Source organism: Micropterus dolomieu, linkage group LG04 (assembly GCF_021292245.1).
Source record: "Micropterus dolomieu isolate WLL.071019.BEF.003 ecotype Adirondacks linkage group LG04, ASM2129224v1, whole genome shotgun sequence".
Classification (NCBI taxonomy): Eukaryota; Metazoa; Chordata; class Actinopteri; order Centrarchiformes; family Centrarchidae; genus Micropterus; species Micropterus dolomieu.
In genome coordinates, this window is record NC_060153.1 from 1,404,080 (window position 1) to 1,427,826 (window position 23,747).

The following is a 23,747-nucleotide window of genomic DNA, read 5'->3' on the forward strand; positions in this document are numbered from 1 at the left end:
GTTCACTTTCTCTGGTGAGTACATTTAGTTTTAAGACTGTTTTTTGCTAGACAAAGTTGTCAGCTCTGTTAAAATGACAGTTAACGTGAATTACAGATGCACCTAGCTAAGCAAGCTAGCTAGCTCCACACACGGCTGTTAGCTCCACCGTCTTGTCCAACTATGTTCATGTCCAATGCCGCTGGTTCATTGCCATAAATACTGTTACATGCCAGAGAGGTTATCATGCTGAGGTGTCCTCAGAGTTCGGTAGGTTTAAGGCAGTTGGGAAGAGGCTGTCAGTAACTTTCTACCATTGTTGTGTTTACAGGAGCCAGATGAGCTGATGGCCGCATCATTCCAAAAGTCCCAGCTTCCAGTGTGTCCCTGCCAGCTCCTGCAGCTTACTGCTTTGCTCAGCCTATTGTTTTTACTTTTACTCCACAACACCTGAACTATACTCCTTTCAATTTATGACTCCTATACATAGATTCTGTTGTTATAATTACTGTTACAACACATTACTTCAAGTCATTCAAAACAACTTTTACATTTGTAACCTTTTATTATTGATGTTTCCATGAATGCGAAATATGATTTTAATTTGTTAAACGGTTGCTTTTGTATTAGAAATATTTTTTGTTATATAAAATTGATCAGACTAAATTTATCCATCTATCCATCAGAGATGGGGACTCGAGTTAGAGACTCGGACTCGAGTGCGACTTAAGTTTAGGACACGTCTGATGAGCTTGCCATTATTCCCTCCCTCCGTTACCTATAACCTTCCTACGTAACACGTAACATCTGCTGTGCGCGGCCGCATGTGAGAGAGGACAACAAACACCGGCAGCTGCTGTGCCATTTATCATAAATTTTGGCTTTAAAACTTCATACAACGAGCGTTTGTTTACTTGCCAAACTTGTGGTGGTTAACGTAATCATTTACTGGCTGCCATCACATTAATTATTGCCATTGGCTGGAAAGAGGTTACAGGTTTATTACAGTTTTATTTAGTTATAGTCATTACACTGGTTCGAGAGTCTGTAGTGTGTGTTGACTTACAGTAGTTTAAGCTGTCATTGATTGCATTGCACTTTATAGTTGTGCTCTGTGAAAAACAGGTTACAGTTTATTGTTTTGAGAGTCTGGGGGATGTGTTGACTTACAGTAGTTTGTAAGCTGTCATTAACTGCATTGCACATTACATGGTGGTGCTCTGTAACGCTTTATTGTTGACCATGTAACTTTACAGTTTTATTTAGTTAACTCAACAGGGTTAAAATCAACAGGGTTTGTTGACTTACAGTAGTTTATCAGCTGTCATTAATTGTAGACGCATTGTACATTAGGCTACATGGTTGTGCTCTGTAAGTTAAAAATAGACAGATTTATTGTTGATTATGCAACGTCACAGTTTTATTGACTTACAGTATTTAATAAGCTGTCATTAATTGCATTGCACATTACATGGTTGTGCTCTGTAAATGAAAAACAGGTTAACAGTATTCCTTATAGCTATGAAGTTTTATTAGCAACCTGGATTGAACGCAGCAGGTGATACAGCATTCGTAATAACCACGAAAGACTTGAGACTTGACTTTGACTCTTGCTCAGAGACTTGAGACTTGACTTTGACTCTTGCTCAAAGACTTGTGAGTATCTCTGCCATCCATCCATCATCATCAACCGCTTATCCTGCGTACAGGGTCGCGGGGGGCTGGAGCCAATCCCAGATGACATCGGGCAAAAGGCGGGGTACACCCTGGACAGGTCGCCAGTCCATTGCAGCAGACTAAATTTATTTAAAATAAAATAACATCATCATTAGTTTCTTATGTTAATTGAATATAGTATGATCTAAACTTAATAAAATGATATTTAACAGTTGTGAATGAAAATTTTAAGACAGTATTATAGGTCAACACTCAAATTTATCAACCCATGGAGGTCTGGATTTGGAGTCACACTCAAAATCAAAGTGGAAAACCACACTATAGGCCGATCCAACTTTGATGTAATGTCCTTAAAACAAGTCAAAATGAGGCTCAGTAGTGTGTGTGACCTCCCTACAAAGCCTGGACATGCTCCTGATGAGGTGGCAGATGGTCTCCGGAGGGATCTCCTCCCAGACCTGGACTAAAGCACCTACTAACTCCTGGACAGTGTGGTGCAACATGGCGTTGGTGGATGGAGCGAGACATGATGTCCCAGATGTGCTCAATTGGATTCAGGTCTGGGGAACGGGCGGGCCAGTCCATAGCATCAATAGCATCAACCTAATGGCAGTCAGGCTACCTCTGGCGAGCACATGGAGGGCTGTGCGGCCCCCCAAAGAAATGCCACCCCACACCATTGCTGAACCGCCAAACCGGTCTTGCTGGAGGATGTTGCAGGCAGCAGAACGTTCTCCACAGCGTCTCCAGACTCTGTCACGTCTGTCACATGTGCTCAGTGTGAACCTGCTTTCATCTGTGAAGAGCACAGAGTGCCAGTGGCAAATTTGCCAATCTTCTCTGGCAAATGCCAAACGTCCTGCACGGTGTTGGGCTGTAAGCACAACCCCCACCTGTGGACGTCGTGCCCTCAAACCACCCTCATGGAGTCTGTTTCTGACCGTTTGAGCAGACACATGCACATTTGTGGCCTGCAGGAGGTCATTTTGCAGGGCTCTGGCAGTGCTCCTCCTGCTCAATGGCACAATTATAGGCTCTGTGTGGGGGAAGTGAGGTGGTGAGACTTATTAAACACCTCCTTTAAGTCCACGTAGCAAGAGGGAACATTAGAGAGGTCCGGAAAGTCTTTAATAGAAGTATCTGACCCGACCCCCCCAGCAGATACAGACCGGAAACAGGTCCTGCAACAGTTCTCCCCCCATCCCTTAACAGTCCCAGTAGACCAGTCAATGTGGGGATTGTGCAGAGCTAACTAAGGGAAACCCAAAATAAGCGGATGTAGTGGAGACTTAACCAAATGAAAACTTGTTGGGTTACCCGCTCATGACCTGTGCCCTCAAGGGGGGCTGGGAGTGGTAACGAGCCCAAACTCAGCTCTCTGGCGAGGGTGGCGACCATCAGATTGGCGTCAGCACCAGAATCCACCAATACCACCTGTGAATGGGGAGGACAGAGAGAAGAGAGAGTTACTGTTGGCATGGGGGCGAGAGGGGCAGTTAACAATAGAAGTCAGGCTCACCAGAACCCTCTCATTCACCGGTGAGTCTGCCCTTTTAACGGGCAATGGGCGATGAAATGGCCGAGCTGAAAGCAGTAGATGCACCTGCCCTCCCTCATCCTCTTCTGTCTCTCCTCCGGGGACAGCTGAGCACTTCCTAACTACATCTGCTCCTCTGTAGAATCCAGGAGATGGGGCAGGAGGAGATGGTGGAGCATGGCCTGGAGAATGAGCAGCAGATGCTGGTGGCCCCCGGTGGCCAGGAGGAAAACTGCCAAGCCAGGTCTTCTCCTCACTCTTGGCCAAGCGCTTGTCGATCTTAATGGCAAGGGCAATAGGGCATCCAACCACTCTGGAAGGTCCAAAGGCGCTAGTTGATCCTTTACCAAACCAGAGATTACGTGGACAAAAGCGTCAAATAGCGCAGACTCGTTCCAACCACTCCCATTAGCGTATTGGCCAAAAAGTAGATGTAGTGTGGATAAGAGAGTCTCTATAAAACAGAGTCTCTACCCCATTCAGCTGGAGCCTATGCCTCAGCTCGTCCAGACAGGTGGGAAATAACATAAGCTATCTCAGCTTAGCTCGATCAGTAGGGTAGGAAGCTGCCTGTAGTTCAAAATGAAGTCTACATTGAATCAAAAGGGCGCAACAGTCACCAGACTCACCAGAGAAGCGTCCGGGTCGCGACAACTGAAGAGAAGCTACATAAGCGATGGGCAGAGGAACGGGCTCGTTCATGGTCAAGGCAGTGGCAGGAAGAGCTGACGGTGACCGCAGAGCCTGGATCTGGGAAACCAGCTGAGCAATCTAGTCACACATGTCAGAACGTTTTTCCTGTCGGTCTGCCGTGCTTTGCATCTCCTGGCGGATGCCTGAAAGAACTTCTTCTTGTTGGTGGAGTCGCTGTTCCTGGCTTCACAACACCTTTCTCACCTGATCTGAGTCGGTGGAGTCCATTGTGGTGGCCAGATCTTACTATCAAGGCTCACTCACACAGTGGAAAAGCACTCACAATGCACAACTCCAGATAACACACAAAAAGGAGGTTTATTGCTTAGTCCAAAAAACACAAGCAAAGGTACAAAGTCACTTGGCAGGAATCTATATCCAAAATCCGAAGCAAAGGTCAACAACCACTATTAATGCAGATAAAAATAGAAAACGTGTTAGCTTATGGTGGTCATGATTACAACATGTGAACGAATTTAGCTCATTTGTCACTTTCTGGTGTGACCAGGCCCTGAGGTGTTTTAGGAAGAGATTGTGTCCAACATGTCTTGATAGTCACCTTTTACACACTGAGATTTACATTGTCCAGAACTTTAAATTTCAACATGGATAGTCGTTATGGATAGTCACCACTGACTAAGGAACAATTAAAAAGAAAGAAAGAAAGAACAATGAGTTCAGTTTTGAACAATGAGTGGAATTTATTTTTTTCTGAAAAAAGTACATGAAAGTGTATTGATGTCAAGATCTTCGTTTATGATTGATTTCTGGTGCTGCATTGAATGCATTGTCTTGTTTGACAATGCAAAATACTGGCATTGAGACAAACTGCATGTATCATCGGCACATCACTTTTGCAGATGAGCACATAAAATACAGCAACAACAATGCAGCAACAACGGCGTCCTGGTCATGATTAAGGGATTTCTGTGCCTCTCTTCTCGTCTCTGGCCATCAGTAACCAGAGTGCATCAGGGATTTGAGGCTGTGGCTGGATGAGAGGAGAGGAGGAGGAGTAGAGTAGAATGTTAAACATGTCCTCTAGACCCCAGAGGAGGAGGAGGGAGGGCGGCCAACATGGCAGACTGTTCACTCTGCCTCTCTCTTCTTCTCTATGGCTCTGTTTCTATCCCTCTCTGTCTTTCTTCTCACTTTCTTCCTCCCACTCTATCTGCAGCTTCTTCTCTTCTTTGGAGATCTTTTGTATCTTTCATTTGGAAGCTGTTCATATTCGTAATTCTGTGTTTCTTTCTAGAATCTTCAGATTTAGTTTAGTCACTGTAATTGTAATTCACTCAGTTTTTGAAATGTTATTAGGCTAAAGGATTTGCGTCACTGAATGAGGTAATGGTCATTTAAAAGAACTTAAACCTGTCTTTTCAGAATAATTGATAGCGCAATATTATAATACCTGCTGTACCTTTTTTGAGCACTTCAACAAGCTTGGTTAACAAATCCCAAATTCTTTGCACATTTGATCATTATTGTGTTACCTTTGGGCCAGGCTAGCGCTTTCACCATGTTTTCAGTCTTCATGCTAAACTAAGCTAATCTCTTGGCTGTAGCTTCATATTTAGAGGGTTATTGATCTTCTCATATCACTCTCTCTGCAAGAAAGCGAATAAGCTCATAATTCAAAAGGTCAAAAGTATTCTGTCAAATCTGTGTTCCTTTGCCAAGACAGGTTCTTTATCTTTGCATTTATGAGGTTGATAAATATCCATTTCAAATAAATAATCTGATGCAAGGGTGAATTTGTAGAATATCAGGTAAAATGGAGATAATTGTTAGCAGAAGCGAGCCAGAAATGTCAAACAACAAAAGCACGGAATGTACAGTTTGTTACTATTGCAATAATGTTGAGGCTGCATGTGTTGAGAGTAGCATGTATGGACGCGTGTGGACCACAGCACGAAGTAGTTACACAGTAAATCTCATCATCCGAAATGGTGCAGGCAGCTTTAGGCCAATCAGTGACAAGACAAAGCTTCCCTCATTACATCCAGATCAGGCTACTGCTGCAGCAGTTATGGCCTTTCGAAGTTTGAAGTTTTGACATTTAATTACAGCATCCCCAACAGGCAACTTAGTGTAATTTCAAAATGCTAGAACAATGCCAAAATCCATTGTTCCAAGTTTCTTTAACAATAGACGAGTAGCGTCTTAGGCATAGTCTGAAATATGTATGGATGAATTAACAGGCTGAACCAGTTGCTACCCCTTTGCTTCTTGGTTTATACATTTAATCTGAGTCTCGTGAATTGCTATTTCAGGTCAGCAGCACTAGCAGCTTTGTATCTACAAGCTGTAGGGAACAACTTTGCATATCAGATGCTGCAAATGGCAGCGAGAGATAGCTGTGAAAAATCGGAACTTTGGTACCTAGAAATCATGAAATGTTGTGTAAGAATCGCACCAGCTCTGTCAGTTAGCCTTTGTACTGTATAGCCCACAGCTACATTGCTGCAGTATGTGTAGGATGTGAGCTCCATGCATCTGAAACATCAGAACTCATCTTATCTGAAAGAATCTATTTCTTGGTGCCAGTACGACATGTACTCCTTCTCTTTAGATAAGGATTTTCTGCACATTCAGTTCACTCTAAATGTGATTTATGATTACATTAGTGGCATAAGGATCCATTGTTTTTGCAGTTTGACCCATGCTTAGGACTAAAACTTAATCTATCTCAACATCTGTTTCTTCACATTTGATCATTCTTTATTATGTGCACCTCTTGTCCCCTAAATGTTTTGAAGCACAATATTAAATTGCCAGAGTAGCCCTTTAAACTAATTTTGAGTTGCCTTCTGACTTCCCTTTTGAGGTTCACTCTCGCAAGAAAACATAATTAAGTTTTAAAATTATTTAGCTCACACGTTTACCAATACATGAGGGGACACCAAATGGAAAAGAGAGTAAACAATTCTTAAAGATCCAACATGGTAAGTCTAAAAAGTTCAGTCTTAAATTGTGATTTGTCATTGTTAAAATGTCTAGTCATGTATTGTATGACATTTTCTCTACTGCAACCCCTTTTTGTGATTTAGACTACTAACACTAAAGCAAGTGATTCAACGTCCTGACACAAAAGACACTTAAGCAGCATTGATACTGGATATATAACTACATGAATGCTTCATATTCAATCTTTATATAACCTGCTTAGTCCCTATGTTTGAGATTAAACATTCCCTTTTCAAGTAAGACCTGACCAAGTAGTGATCAATTAAAACACTTGCATGAAGATATTAATGTGATACATCCATCAACATCACGCAGAAATGCATCTTTGGTACAGAATAAAACACAGACAGTTTCTGTTACCTTTAGGCCAGCTCGCTACACTGAGTATCTGTGTGTTTGTGTGTGTGCATCTGTGTCTATTTCCCTGGTAATCCCCATGAAAATACCATGTGGCTACAGAGCAGCCTATCACAAGAGGGAGACAGTTGCCGTGCTTCTGGATCCTGTGAGTAGCTGTCCATTTCAGCACCACGAAGAGGCAGCAGTAACCATGGTGCACTGTGAGGATGAACAGGATGTGACTAATGAAACACACACAAACAAAACAAGATAATTTTCCATATTTGGCCGATAATTAGAAAAAAAGACAAAAAAATTGCCTGTCACACGCAGATTCCGGGGTTTGTACTATATTTCCACCTACATGCACCACTGACATATACTTTTTGGCCAATAAAAGTATACTTTACCTTTAAAATTAATAGATTGTGTTTTGTACTTTGTGATAATATTTGGAACATGTGTCTAAATATAATATGAAGTATGTTTCAGTGGTTCTGACAGTATCAGAATCATTGCCTTCTCTGCAAGGCGAGGGGATATGAAACATATGACAAAGTCAAATATACAGAGCACGGTTCACTGAGCTTTACAACCTAACCCATCTATTTCTGCTGAACCCATCTAAGCCCTTAACCGCTCAAGTGTTTTATACTCACTGCTCAACCTTTTCATCATTTGTGTCTCATATCTCTCCCTCGCCAGGAAATTAAAATACACCTCAGTCTTTTGGAAAATAATAACTTCCTGATCATAATAATGTGACACCTTATTGATCCCTGTCAGAAAATTGTCCCTTTTTTTGCCCGTTCTCGTATTGGGAGGTCAAGAGGTCGGACGTCATAAGGTAGTGCCTTGCTCCAGGACACTTCAGCAGGGCAGTAAGCTTGCTGACAATGGGATTTTAACTAGGTTTGTGAGTTCTTTTTTAGCATTAGTCACACCTGCTGCTTAATGAAATGGAGTCAGACTTGCCCAAATTCTTTTTAATTACTACAGTTGGTGCCCCCTGAAAAACATAAAATAAATCATACAATCTAACCCCAGATTCCTTTAGCAATTTAGGGCAAATGCACTGCAAAAATATGTGCCATAACAAGTTATTTGTTTTTGTTAAATGTAATACATTTTAACAGGGCCATTGCTGACATCGAGGTCAAACCTCTATATTTTCGGGGCATACTTTCAGTGGTTTATTAACTGTGGGAGGAAAGATACATTCCTCAGAATTTATTCCAGTGTTTTTAGACCCTAAAACTTCAAAGTTGATAACAAGCCAACAGAAATATATGAATAAATTATTCTATATATCCACCAGAAGTTTTTTTCTGTATACCATGGGAGATAAAATGCTTAGACTTTCTAACAAGTTTCCTAACAAGTATCCTTGATAGAACTATGTAATTAGTAAATACCGGGAAAAGAGATGGGACAGTTCGTTTTCTTAGTGTTATCTAAATGTATGACCAGACTTGATTTCCAGCAGAGGAATTCCCTTCAAAGAGTTGCTCAATTTAAGAATTTATTGTAGGAAATACAATTGAACAGCTAACTCAATTATTATTGTAATTCTGTTTATTTCTATATTAATACATTTAATCTATTTTTATATATATTATATATTGTTCTAATGCTTTTCTTAACAATACAAATAAAGTCGCCTTGCCTTTCCTCCGATAAAGAATGTCAAGAAAAAAATGCTCTACAGAAAATAATTCAACAAACAAGTTGATGGAACACGTGAAATGTTTTCACCAAGAAGCCACATGTGCTTTTTTTAATCTTTTCAGCAGAATCAGCATGAGATGAACAGACTTGTTGAAAAGGACATTTTTTGCAGTGCTGCTGATGCGCACGGAACATCTCCCTCACTCTCTCTCTCTTCCTCGCTCTCTGGTAGTGTCGATTTTTTTCATCCTCTGCTTCTAACCATCATCCACCCCCTCCTCCTCCTCTCCTCTCTCCACTTCTATCTCAGCTCTGCGAAGAAGGCAAACGAGGAAACCAAGGATTGATGTGTTGCTTGAAATTTAATATTTTTTGCGCACGTCCCCAACGACCGCCGGCTTTGCTAAAAAAAAAAAAAAAAAATCATTGCTTTTGATGATTTTTATGTGATAACAGTACATAGCTGTGTGTGTACAGTATGTGCGCTCGTTGTGCTTCGGTTGGCCGTGATATAACCGTCTAGGATCGTTTGGATGTTGAAGGAAGAGGCTCTAACGCTCCGGGAAGCTTCGTCCATCCCTCCGTGTCCTCCTCATTCCTGCGACCGGCTGCATGACCGGTGATGCTCGGACTCGTCGCCTGGATGCGCCCCTCTCTTCGCGGTGTGCCGTCGGTACCGCTGCCTGTATCCCCCTATAGCAGATTTCCACTGTCGCCGGAGAAAGGTCTAGGGACCACATATGGAAACTGGGGATCAGAATTTTAGAAAAAAGGAAAACTAAGCAGGCTGTCGTTTGATTTTCATAACTTAATATTTTTCCCTCGTCTTTTTGGCTTGATTTTTTTAATTTGGGGAAACGGGTTGATCGTCCCTGGTTGGTTTATTTTCCTTCATCTTTTAAGGAATGGCTGGTTTTCATTGCAGTCATGGTACCGGCTGATTATTTGGCATTATTTATCATTCTGTCCTTGATTTGGGGGAGCGTTTGATTCTGCTGGTTTGAATTTGTTCTTTCATTTCTTTCAGCACATCCAGTCCTTGTTTTTTTTCAACATATTTTGGGCATTGCCTGTCTGTCTTGCCTGTCTCCCTATTTCCAAAATACATGTGATAGCCTGATTCTTCAGAAATGCTATGGAGATGAACCTCCATAATTCACTGGTCCACTGGGTTACATCAAGTTAGTCAGATCTAATCCTGAATTGTGTCATCATATGTTGGAGGTCTCTGCTTTTGCCTTTTTTTGGGGCCATTTTAAAGAAATTAGGCCACCAACTGTGTTAGTCTTAACCACCCTCCACCCCCACACCCCAGTGTTTCTTCATCCCTTTTCAGTATGAATTAATTCACACTGCATGTATGTGTGTGCTCGTCCATGTACAGGTGTGTGTGTGAGTGAAAGTTTGGCTCTGTGAGCAAGTGTATGTGTGTGTCTATGTATGACCCGAAAAATTAGTGTAGGCTTTATGTGACAGCCTATGTGGGAAAAAATCAAGAGCTACATGCACATCATTCCATACATCACCGTTGAAGCTGTGAGGATTGTTATACATGTAACTGCTTTAGTCAGCTTAGAGAGCCGAATTCAGGCCTGAGACAACGACAGAGAAACAGAACAAAATCCTCCATCTTCTCATTATCTCGGCCTTTTTCAGAGTTTGACATTTAGAGGCCTTCCAACTCAACAAAGTAGGCCTAGAACCCAGACCAGGTCTCTTGTGGAATCTGCTAGAAGCCTGTGTTTTTAGGTCAACTTTTTTCCAAAGCAGGGCAACTTACTGCCACTTGAGGACTAGAATTTGGAAACCTCTGTAGCTGAGAGTTCTGTCATCCTCGCCAAAGACTGTTTGACTCGTCTTTTGGGCCAAACAGCCACCTATTGTCCCTAAACCTCACCCTAACCCTAACCCCCTCATCTTAATTTTCACCTGTTTGCTGTCCCACCCCAAAACCAACCATACGATTTCCCCCGAGCTCCCCTAATTCCCCCGCCCCCCCAGCGGCCCCCCGCTACCGTCGTCCACCCGACACTGCCCACCCCCCGTTTTCCGAGCTGGCGTGGCGACGCAAACTCACAAATATTTACTTCCTGTACATCAAGAGGAAAGGGGGCCCCCCTTTCGTGGAATGCGGCAACATGGGCGTGTTTGACCGCGGAGTTCAGATGCTGCTGACCACGGTAGGGGCCTTCGCCGCCTTCAGTCTTATGACCATCGCCGTGGGGACAGACTACTGGCTGTACTCACGCGGCGTCTGCAAGATCAAGAGCACCAACGAGAATGAGACCAGCAAGAAGAACGAGGAGGTGATGACGCACTCGGGCCTCTGGAGGACCTGCTGCCTGGAAGGTGAGCTAAGGATGCACTGAAGAAGCCATATATACATGCTTAGATGCACCAACAACACCCTGCACACAGGCAGATCGATTCCAACGTGCCCACACACAGATACACACAGTCCTGCATTGGCACTCACATGCCTACACATATGCTCACATGCCCACACTTCTCTGTATGTACTCTGCATCCATTTCCACACATGAAAACACACACTGTGTCTAACCTACACACACTCCACTCTATCTATCTATCTATCTATGTGCATTTTTTATCTATATGCATACGTCCTCCTCTTTGCCTGCAATCTGTGGCATGAAATCCTTATTGTGAGTATTACTGGTCCTTTGCGTTCCTGCACAAAGTGTGTACCCACTCCTTCATTTCATAATGATTTATCTTTCATCTTGACTACTTTCAGTTTCCTAAAGTATAGGAAGGATCTAACTTGTTGAGTGATGAATCCAGCCTCTTTCTAGCAGGTGATTTTGATGAAACTTCCAACAAATGGTATTCGGTTGCTTCCTTGCTCAGGTTGTTTGTGTTTGTTGTTTGGGGTGTTATATTATGTCTGTCATGGCCGGAGTGCAGATTGGCCTTTTAATTGTCCTAGCAGAGAGAAGCTCAACTCACATAGCAAATTGTCACACCGGACCCCTATGGATACACAGGGCCCAGCAAGGTCTAAACTGACTGATTTGGCCACCAGTTCTGCTATAAGCTTCTAATTGATTTCTAGTTCTACACTGAAAGTAAATATGGGAAAGAAATGAGACCTTTACTTGGTTATCTTAATGACAGGCTGATAAGCAAAGATATGTCTCCAGCAGTCTGCATTGAGACTGATGAACAGGCAAACTGCAATCCTTTGAAGTTTTTTTTTAAGATTATCTTGATTTCGTATTCCTTGTCTTCCATGTATTCCATGTCTATGTGTTTTGTAATCTCAGTGATCATTCCTGTTCTCCATACTAGCCTTGAAATATTAGCTAATCTGTGCCGTGTACTGCTGCAGTCTACTGTAGGAAATAAAGACCACAATCCACTATTATTATGCCACATAAAAATGTCTTACATCTTAACTGCTGTGTCTGTAGCAGAGGGATACTTACTGGTGTCTTATACATGCATTGTTCTGGGCATGGTTTTTTTTGAACCATCATAAGTTTGACTGAACATTGAAATGCATTTTTGCATTAAACAAGAAATATAAATTTTGTCCCCCATTTCTTATGGAGGACACACATTGAGAAATAGACTCACATAGGCCCAGTATAAAGTAGGTATGCACTGATCTGACCTTTTCAGTCACAAAACCAATACCATTACCTGGGCTTTTCCTATTGGTTGATGCCGAATACTGATCTGATACCAGTGTGAAATTAATAAGCAGTGCTCGTCTCTATGAGTAAGAGCCTGGGAATCGTGTTTTTTGGCATGATGCTGGAGGTGCTTGATTAAGTCGGTTGTCTTATATTTTGCAGTGGTATCGTACCCCTCGACACATTGATTTTGTAGATATTGCATGTAGAACTTGTTGGCGTAGCAAGCGTGAATTACCTCCAAACTGCTGACTCGTTGTTATTAAGCTCCCTCCATGCTATGTTAGCTCTCCCAGCAAAATGTTCAGGTTCACTGGCGCACTGCTGACACATCGCGTAGTATGTGTGTAATTGAAATAAATAGATCGCGCCTTTTCACCGATACAAGATCCAGCTATTTGAGTCAGAATTGGGACGATATCCGATATCAGTATTGGATCGGTACATCCCTAGTATACAGAGGAAGAAGGATTACAGAGAACCCTAGTCAACGTTGAAGTTGGGGTTTGTCTGCATCACATGCAGTCATGTCTGAGGCGTTGGTCAGACCCAATATCTGGCGTTTACAGGTAAAACTTTTCATCTTTGTCCTTGGACTCCCTTTTTGTACTAAGAATTGCAAACCTGTTTCAACTTTTTGACTTAAAAATTTGGACAGTTGCATCACTGATTTAGAAATGGTGATTGGAAAGAGACAAGAAACAGCTTTACAGGTTTGGGAGTTGAAAAATCTGGTTTAAATGTGGTATAAACTGATTTTGCACAACAAAAATGATCTGTTAAGACATCATTGAAACTTATGGACAAAGTAAGTGTTGGGAGTGTGTATTAGAAAGACAGACAAATGAGAGAGTATTTTAAAGAAAAAGCAAAGTCTTAACATGTAGTGTGCAGTGCAATAGTATGTATTGTACTGAGTGTATTTACAATATTATAGACGAAAACCTGCAAAATACTTCTCTATATGTGGAAAAATATTTGAAACTTTCAGGCAGGTTTTAAACTTGTGTGATCTGCCTAATGTTGTGTTCAAGTTATATAGTAGCTTCTGGTTGCCATTTGAGGATTTGTAAATACATCAAATTTAATATCTAAATTGAAATATGACGTGGAATGTGTGTATGTGTGTGTGTGTGTGTGCACTCATGCATATCCGGTTATGGTGCTGACGCTGTGATGTCACTCTCTTTAATTGTGTCCTCACATCGTCACATTGGTTGAGCCACTCAGCCTGATCCTGTCAACCACCTGGTTATCCATTGTCACAAGGCCTCAATGTAACATTAAGAAGATGAACTGTAAGGAGCTCCTTAGTTCAAAAGTAATCATTTAACATCAGTGGCATGTATAGCAGAAGTCCCTCTATATGTAGTTTCAGGTAGTTTTTTAACCTTAATGCAAAAGCAGAGAAGTGCAATGGAACATTAAACTCTTTACAACAAAACTAACTATCTAACTATATTTCCAGATCTGACATTATGAGAAAATATGCTGAAAAATTGGAGTTCAAGTTAAGCACATGACATTTAAATTTTGTATCTAATTAGCTAATGAACTATTTAGAGCTAGTGTCAATTTAATGTCGGGTCACTCATTTTAAATTGAAATTTAACCGCTTTGTTCAGTACAAAAGTACAGCTCAAAAAGCTTTGCAGGCTGAGGTTAAACTCATACTCATACACTATACAATTATGGTTATACACACTCACCTATTCTCCAGCTTTACAACCTTTCTATTTTGCACCTCAGTTTCACATTAGACCTAACTAACCTTTAGCTAATGCTTTGTTTATGCTGCTGCAGTAGTTAACGTTTTTCATATGAGCCTACCACAGTTAAACATTCCAGTCCAACAAAATCTGCCATACTTGCTAACTTTACCACACACATTTTCCTAGCTAATAATATTGTTTGCATTTGATCTGTTTGGGTTAGAAGTCACACAGACACAACATACTTGGCTTGGATATCATCTTATTGTACTAGGATTACTTCTCCTACTTGCCTTAAACAGCATGTATGCTATGCAGGTTACTGCTATAGTAAAGCCAGGACAGGAAGGGAAGACATTATACCTGGTTACATTTGTTTCCATCAGTTTTACATTTTATTGATGCTTGTCAACCTTTGTTGATGCCTTGCCCCTGGCCACATCTCTGACCTATTGATTCTTTATAGAGAGAAAAAGTCAAGCCTTAGGTTCTTTGGGCTGAGACAGCGATGTCTAGTTATTCCTTTGTCTAAGTCGGTCTCTAAGAAAAAGAAAATGTACTCCATGCTTTTGCTGTTATGACCCCAGCCTGTGGCTAACCCTGGAGCCCGCCTAAAACAATGCTTAGAACTACACAAAGTTAGAGAAGGATAGGGTTTATCAAGCTCCACATCTGTGAGTGTCTCAGAATCAGACCTGGACTAACACAAGCCCCTAACTTGTTGTTGATGCTAGCCCATTGAGGCAAAAAAGTGTCCACTTATCTGTTAAATAATTCTTGATAAGAAAACAAGGCTCAAACCAATTGGATAGGAGACTACTGGCATCGGCAGTGTGATGCTAATGCTAGCTGTATAACCTGTGCAAAAAGGCTAGAGTGAAAAGGGAGACAATTACTGGATTTTGGGCTCCTTTATCAGGTCACTTACATCACCCAGAATGAAATAGAACTAATGAACATCATTTCTTATGAGAAAGAAAATCTTTTGATCTTTTGTTTTACTCATGAAAAAATGAGTTGTACTGTTGCTCTGCACTTTTAATGTTCATGATGCAGGATGAAAGAACATGCACTATTCTCAGTGATTAGCCGGTTTTATTTGAAATTACCTCAAAAGAAAACAGTGTGCAACTTGTTTCACATTGCTGCTTTTTAAAGCTCTGTTGAAAATTGCTAATTCCGTGCAGGTATGATAAAAGCTACCTATGATCAACCATGTGACCACATTATCTAATCATATTAACAAGGTCATGGGAATAAATTTATTGCTGTAAGTTTGGAACTACTTAGATGCTGGTTTGTTGTGAGTTTAAGGACAAAATGTGTTTATTTCTTAAGACAGAGAACATAAAATCTTGGCAGAGGTTGCAAAATTGTGTCAAATCACCCAACACATTTGTCGATGTGAATGCAGCCACGCCAACTCACTCCATGTGATATGCTTATTTTCCCCGCTAAGTGGCTTTACTTTTCACACTCTAAGCTCACTCTGTGTCCTTGGCACTGGAGATTTGAAATGGTTAAGAGCAGAGAGGAATCTGAGAGAGATCCAGCTCGCTCTGTGTGCTTCGCCTTCAGAGCTACAGTTGCTTTATAGCTGCGTGGTGCAGAGAAAAGAAAGAGAGAGGAAGAGAGAAATTGGGAGGTGTTGAGAACGAGAAAAAAGAGGGGGAAAAAAGAACAAGAGAGAAAGAGCAGGCAGCCCTGGTTTTCTGTCACACCCCCTCAGGCATACTGTGCTATCTTTAACACACAGGCCTACGTTCTATCTAACCTATCTTGCCCCGGCTTTTAACATACTACGTCACAGTGTATGCGTTTATTTTAATGCTCAGGACATGATGTACCATACATGATTTGCAGATACCAGTGACTGACTGACTGTTGCACTTCTGTCATCACAGTGACATGTTAGCATCACAAAACAGGAAAGATCACACATGACATTTTCATGTTGAGCCTTGAGTTATACACTGCAGATTTGATTGTGTCTCTGCGTTAGGTCTGTACACAAACGTAAGGGTGTTTGAGTGTGTGTGTGAGCCAGGCTGTCTGAGAAAAGGAGTGCATTACGACAATGACATTAATTATGCTAATAGCCATCAGCTCCGTTAGCTTTGCAGTGCTGATCATCAACAGAGCCTCTCCACGCTGCCTCTTTATCTAAAGCTCCGGCTCCTGATATGCCGAGATAGGGAGTAACTAATTACATGGAATCAAGATTACAAAAATAATCTGTGTACACAAAGACAAAAACGCAGACCGCCTCTTTATCTAAAGCTCCAGTTAGTGGTTCAGTGGATGGGGAGGGTAAATTATGTGTAATCTGATTACTGAAGTAATCTGGTTGGAAAGGCACCAGTCAGGCAGTAGGCAGGGATGGGGAGTGGAACATTACATGTAATCACACTGGTGCTTTAACTAAGGCTTCATTACGTGACATGATGGGATAGGAAGTGATTAATACAAGCAGATTTATTCAAAAGTCGCCTGATTACGTGTGATCTGGAAACTTTTGGCAGCTAGATAGGAAATAATATTGATGATGAAAATACAATAAAATTAAATGATGATTTAAGGAGATAGTTCTATTAAAGTTGTTCACATTATAGCATGCACTTGTCAGATTCTATATCTAGTATAACTATAGTCTGAGAAACACCAACAGACAAGACAAGCCACCTTGATGTTGGAGCATCAACAAAATCAAATTGCAGAACATGCCTTACAGAACATTGATGTTACCCACGATTATGGTGTAATACAACTACAACTGACGGCTTCTGTGTTTTAGCTAAAGTAGCTTTCAAGATTATGATCATGTCTGTTGCTTCTAGTGGACCCTATGTTGAAGAAGGTTCATTTCACAGACTGAAAGCAACAACATTTTACTGTTGGAAAGCCAGTTAGTATTTGATTTGGATAGCCATGTTTATGGTTGATCACCAAAGACCTGTGGCACTTATTGCAATTCATTGACGAGAAGACTTTTCCCAACATGACGGAAATGCATATTAATTAACATCTGGGAGTGAACCCCATCACTTCATTTACATTTTGGGTTTTATTTACAATAAATGAGAAATTGTATTATTTCCACACACTTCTGACATCACAAGTGACCGCTTTTAAAGGACAACAAATCAAAGCCATAGTCCCTTCATAAAAATGTTAGAAGATGTAACAGGCTATGTATGATGGAGGAGTGCTGGGTAAGGAAATAAGAGTCATTGTTCTGCCTCTGCACTGAGGCTGGCAAACAGTCAGCATCCAGCAGCGCTCTGTGGGCGTGCTGTTGTTGATACTGTAATGAAAGTGACTGACAGGTCACGGCAGCTGTCAAACCTCAGCCATCAATGTACTGCAACCACCCAACTTCTGGAGACTGTTCTTGACAAAACAACAAAATCCTATTTTAAATTATTTTTAGATTCATAACTTATTTAAATTGCAATATGAGTTTTTGCAGTAACCGAATCCTGAAAATCATAGACTCTCTCTCTTTTGAAAAATATGATGCCTTGATGTGATTGTAAATAATTTGTACTGCTGTTTTTCTCATAACACCATAAGACTTTTTAATGCAGTAATTACAGTGTTGCAGTCATATCAAACTGATAGTGACTGATATTCTCAATGTGAAGTAAAATGTGAAAATAGACGATATAATAAATGTTAGCATGCTAAAAAAATTAAAGTGGTGATATTATTCTCATTTTCAGGTTCATAATTTTATTTAGGGATTCTACCAGAACAGGTTTACATGGTTTAATTTTCAATAAACACCATATTTGTGTCATACTGCACATTGCTGCAGCACCTCTTTTCACCCTGTGTGTTGAAGGCTTTGTTTTGGCTACCAAGTGAAGCATCTTACTTCTATACGATCTTTGTTGGTAATTGTACATGCACAGTACCAAGTAAAGGCTACTAGCCAAACAGAAGCAGAGTTGGGCGGGTCTTGACAAGCTGGTAACCACGGCTTCGGTTCAGCTTCCCGTACCAGCTTGGCAACCTAGACTGGAGCAAGAGTTTCTGAGTGGTAAGTGGTAATTTGCAACAAATTGATCTTTCAAACGTTTTAACTATGCACGGTCTGTCCATCACAGTAACAACTTTATGTCCATTGACTGCCTGGAGAGTGTCTAATGCTCGGTAAGGAGGGTGGGGTTGAGGGGAGGCAGAACATCTTGTCACTGTGTGTGCTGCAGTTCAGTGTGTTTCTCCACTAGTGTTTTTGAGGGCGTGCCACACTAGCCACTAGGTGTTTTCGGGCAGTTCAGCAGCAGTGTTTTCTGTGGGAGATGGGAACTCCCTTTGGGGTGGACTTTCACTTTGCAAACCTATTACATGCACGAAATATATGTATATAACTCAATAAAGCCAAAAAGCACAATCTGACCTCTTTAAACTAAGATGGTGAACATGGCAAATATTATACCTACTTACATCCATCTGCCTTTAATCCATCTGAAGAAAGAATATATATGTGCAGGATGTTTCTCTGTAACTAGATATTCCTGAAGGCCTGCTGTCCATGCACCTGCGGATGGCTATAGGATCTCAACTACATTTTAAAATAAAGTTGAACAGCATGACACATTGACTGGTCAGTCAGTGAAGTGTTAAAAAACCAGTGACTGACTACGAAACTATCTTCATCTTTGCATACCTTAATTGGTTAAACTGGACAGCTGAAATTTGCTGTGACACTTAGAACATCACAGTCAGTAGGTGATTTGAGGCGTGACTGCATGTTAGCAAAGTTACTAAAATGAATCCTCCTTGTTAACCTGCCCTCCTGCCTCTCCATCCCATAGTAGTAGAGAGAGCACAGGGGCAGGGGATTGTTAAGTTGAGTACGTTAGTCTAGTCAGCCTGACTCATTGATCCTTTATCTGACTGAGTTTTGTGCAAGTTAGAATCCATGGCCCCGACCATGACTCTGAAATATCAGTAGCCAAACTGTGCTGTGTACTGATAAATCCACAGTGAACTGCATGGTGCCGAAGTAGCAGATGGATTTGTAATTGCGCTTTTGTCTCTCAGTCCCACCACATCTCAACCTCCTGATATCAGTGCAGCCATCACACTTCCCCTCGGTCCCCACACTCTTCCATCCAGCAGCTATCAAGTCTGCTCCAGTTGGATTCACTCTGTGTGCCTGTCATCCTGGACGGATGGCCCCGTGTCGGTGGTCCAGCTGTGGAGCCTGGCTCCAGAGATCCAGCCTGTCGCGGACTTCCAAGATGGATCTTGCCTCAGGACAGTGTCTCGTTCCTAGGCACAGACCGGAGCTGCCCTGGGGGCCCCAGCCTTGACAGGTGGAGCTCAGCAGGCTCTAAATGCTGCTATTAATCTCCATCACGGCGGGTTTGAGAGCAAGCAAGGTGTGTGTGACAGGAGATATGTTTCTGGGAATGAGGTGTGAGTGTCTGAGTGTGTGATTCTCCCTGTGTGTATGTGTTTGTAGCAGCATTCAATTCAAGCTTTCATCGGCCTCAAAATCATTGTGTTACTGAAGACATCTGAACCCTTTGAACCTTTGACAACCTCACCACGTTTATTATTTTGATCTAAGCAATAGTCGCCTGGATGGACACGTGTACCTCTACGTTTTGGAAAAACAACCTCTGGGCTTATGGAGCCTTTTTTTACGTAAAACCCATTAGGACCTTTGCAAATTCCCAAATGTCAATTTAAGAACAATGTTCATTCTCCTAAGCTATGACAGGTACATATTGTGGAGCTGTGAGGTTTGTCAGCTGTTATGGAAGGACAGCTTTTATGATCTATGTGTAAAGGTGATTTTGAAGTCCATTCAGTGTTATTCCAGCATTTGGTAGAGAGACATGAGCCACATAAATAGTGTACAGCTGTTATACTTGCAGACAAATAGGCATTATATACATTTTCTCATGTAATGGTTTGCAAGTGAATGTGCGTGTCGCTTGTATTTATCATGTACTGTAGGGATAAATACCCGTTCAGACAATGAGGACTCACTTATTGTGAGGATTCAGACAATTAGGTTCCCACATGATTAAACCTAGATTTTGCCTTTTTTTGGCACAAATTTTAAGATTCAGTCTGGGTTAAACTCCCAAATCCCTGCAACAAGTACAAAGTTTGAATGACCCATAGTCAGAACAGCCACTGTGAGAATAAGAATAAGATTAATGCTTAACGGTAAAATTCGCCACATTTTGGATGCCCAGTCAGAGTTGATGGTAAATGCAGTCCATTAACTTAGCAGTGCGTGCCATATTGATCAAGAAGGCTGAGTTTGCCAAGAAGTTCTTCCTGCATCCAGCACCGTCATTTGGCGTTATAATGACGCGGTTGGGGTCAAGGTAAAACTACAGGCTACTTCAGCTTGGATCTTCTAGCTTCCATCTCTGGGAAGCAAGGGGCCGTGCTCTAGTTAACGCTTTCTTTACTTGTATTGCAAACTAGCTACATTTGCAACAGCGAAAAATGGTATCCCGAAATATCAGTGCAGAGGATAGTAAGGACAAGGATACATTTTCATCATATAATATAGTGTAGAGAACATCCATTTAATTATTGAACATGTGATCTTACATTTGTTTTTAGGGTATACATATGTACATGACATTTAGTATCTTGTATGACCCAGTGGTGGTTAAATCCCTAATGACCTTCTACTCATTTGCTAATTAATGCAGTCACTCCACCTTCAATTTGCAGCAGTTCTCCTCGTCCTCTTTCATTGCAGTGCGGGGTATCTATGGCCACATGATGCTGTGTAACTATGGCAATGCTCTGTTGGCAGCACAAGGCCTCCTGTCAAACAGGCATCATGGCCTCTCAATCAAAGAGACTGTTTACGAGCACTCAAACACACCTGGGAATGACACACACTCCGCTCCACACCATGGGAGGGACATCAATCACACACACACACACATAGGAGTATACAGAGCACATTTCCATGCAGGAACATGCACACACATAGATACAGGTGTGGTAGAAACACAAGGAAATAGAGAGTTAACACATAACAGGTGTTTACAACAAGTTCAATATTTAAAACTGTTACAACTTGCGTTTGAGCTCAGCAAAATAATTTCTTAATGCAACATGTATTGCATGATTGTTTATCACTATGTGTATTATGATCCAGATCCAGATTAAAAATGAATAAGCATGTTCTATTATTAAAACAAAAACAATCTGAAGGTTATGCTTTTATAGTCAACAGCATCACTGTTAAATAGAAAGCACTGAGTTGAATGCTAGAGGCAGCTGTTGGATCCGAAATATAGTTAAGAAAATGCTACTGTGATGCTGGTGTATATTGTCTTCTTTTACACACTGTAAATATAGACATGCAACAACACATGACAAATCTGATGGGTTGCTACAAACATTTAAGATACACCCTTTCTGGTCATCTATGCTTTTCATTTATTTTCAGGTTAATCTGAGAAAAGAAAAATCACCCTTTGGCTAAACTGGTCATCTTCAATAGATGCAGGCAAAATGTGATTGTTTCACTTTAAGGGGTCACAAGCAAAAAAGTTGGGAACAACTGCACTAGAACAAGTGTTTCATAGTATGGTGTTTGTAGTCCATTGTTTTACAGTGCAGGAAGAGTAAATCATGTTCTGTGTTTTAACAGGATTCTCCGTCATCTGTGTCACAAGAGTCCCCGCCAAATATAACTGCACTTGTTCTTCAATACTGCATGTGTTTTATTAGTTCAAGACCAAAAAGGGACATTCTGACTTGCTAGTTCTAATTTCACAGTGTTAGAGTTTATGTAGTCCCAAAGTTAGTGTAAAGTAAAAAAATTACATCCTTTAATTCACAGCATTGGAACAATTTACAGTGGGGTAATAGTGTATTATGTCATGATTGGTTCCCATTTTTTTTGTCTCTTAGTGTGGATATAACTTGGAAACAAATGTAACAAAAGATTTTTTTTCTTCACAGATAGTTTAATTTTAAGAAATGTTAGAGTCTGGAAGAGACAAAGTAGCCTCTACTGCACAGGAGAAAAAGAAGAGTCAGAAACACACAAATAATTTTGTGACAGAAATATTTTTATATATTTATATTTCCTTCTTATTCCTTTTATTATCTTGTGATTTATGTCTTACAGTATAGTAACAGTGTGTGATAGTGTGATTTCCACCATCACAACAGAATGTCAGGTATTGTGTTTCACAGTGGAGTCCAGTTTTTATAGTAGTAACAGTATGTCACGTTCTAGTTTTACAGTATAGTAGGCTAAGTGTGGTGTAGCAGAGAGCTGTTGGCACCTCAACACAGTCTGTTTAACGCCTGGTGGGAGAGGTGCTGACAGGCCGACTGCTCCCTAATCCTACAGACATCAGGAGCCAAAGGGAATGACCAGGGAGCGCAGTGTGTGTGTGTGTGTGTGCGTGTGTGTGTGTGTGTATGTATGAGCAATATGTATACAGTATGTCTCCTTCTACACAGATAGTCACACTGGTAATTTTATGACTGTTAGCATTTCTGTACTGTTGATCAAATCACTTTTTTTAAAATACTTGTGCAGTCGACAACAGAAACGGAACTATATAGAAACGTTGTACAAAGAAGAACATACATGAGCTATGCTTGTGTAAAGGGTCTATTAATGTCAATCACCAGATGGATGCAATCAGAGCCTTTGCTTCTACCCACCCTAAGTGACAATAGACAGATCGACCGAGCTGCTCTCAATGTGAATGCAGGGTAAAGCTGCTGCTGCTCTAATATTGAGTTTGTCTTAGTAGTAACATATGGCCAAACTGATAAAGTAACAATGCTGTCATCTGTAAGATAGATGAGTCATGAACACAGTGTCATGAATATAGTGTGTGTGTGTGTGTGTGTGTGCGTGTGCGTGTTCCCAGTCTCACTTGCCTGTATATGATACATTAAGCCATTGATTACTGATAAGCATTACAGAGTCAGACAAGCTGCCCCCAATACACACACACACACACACCTTACAAGACACAAACCCATGTATCAACACATACAGACAAACTGAAATTACATGCACTTTATGTAATTATGTTCTACACACTGCATGGGTTATCAAATAGAGAGCCAAAGTGAACCTATTTAACCAAAATACCAGGCCTGGAACAGTCTTTCAACACAATATGCTGGGTGGCTTGCTTCGTATGTTTAAATAAGGGTGGTACTTAAAATAATTCTAATAAACAGAAATAAACAATAGGAAACAGTCTGAACTGAATTTGTGCTGGCTTTGTAAAAAGTGGCATGTTGGAGTATATTGGAGGTTCCACCAGATATTGATAAACTCCTAAAATAGTAAACAGACTGCTCTGAAGCTGTAAGATGATATTTATGTGGTTGCAGATGTACTATTATGGAATACAATCCAGGACACAATGACACCAAGTACACTGTACCAAAGATACCCATGACATTGAAATATTTCACAATGCTGCTTAAAAGTGTGGGTGGTTGAATTTACATTTGCTTATGTTTAAAATGCTCAGACAGCAGTAA

At 41.0% G+C, this 23,747-nt stretch overlaps 1 protein-coding gene across 1 annotated transcript in view; it reads left to right on the plus strand.

The window, feature by feature from the left end:
* Positions 1–10,998: 10,998 nt before the first annotated feature.
* The window catches only part of LOC123969114 (voltage-dependent calcium channel gamma-2 subunit-like), a 65,996-nt gene continuing 53,247 nt past the window's right edge, over positions 10,999–23,747 (plus strand). Inside the window, exon 1 of the mRNA XM_046046214.1 lies at positions 10,999–11,209. Within this exon, the coding sequence (XP_045902170.1) occupies positions 10,999–11,209 (211 nt within the window). The remainder of the gene's footprint in view (positions 11,210–23,747) is intronic.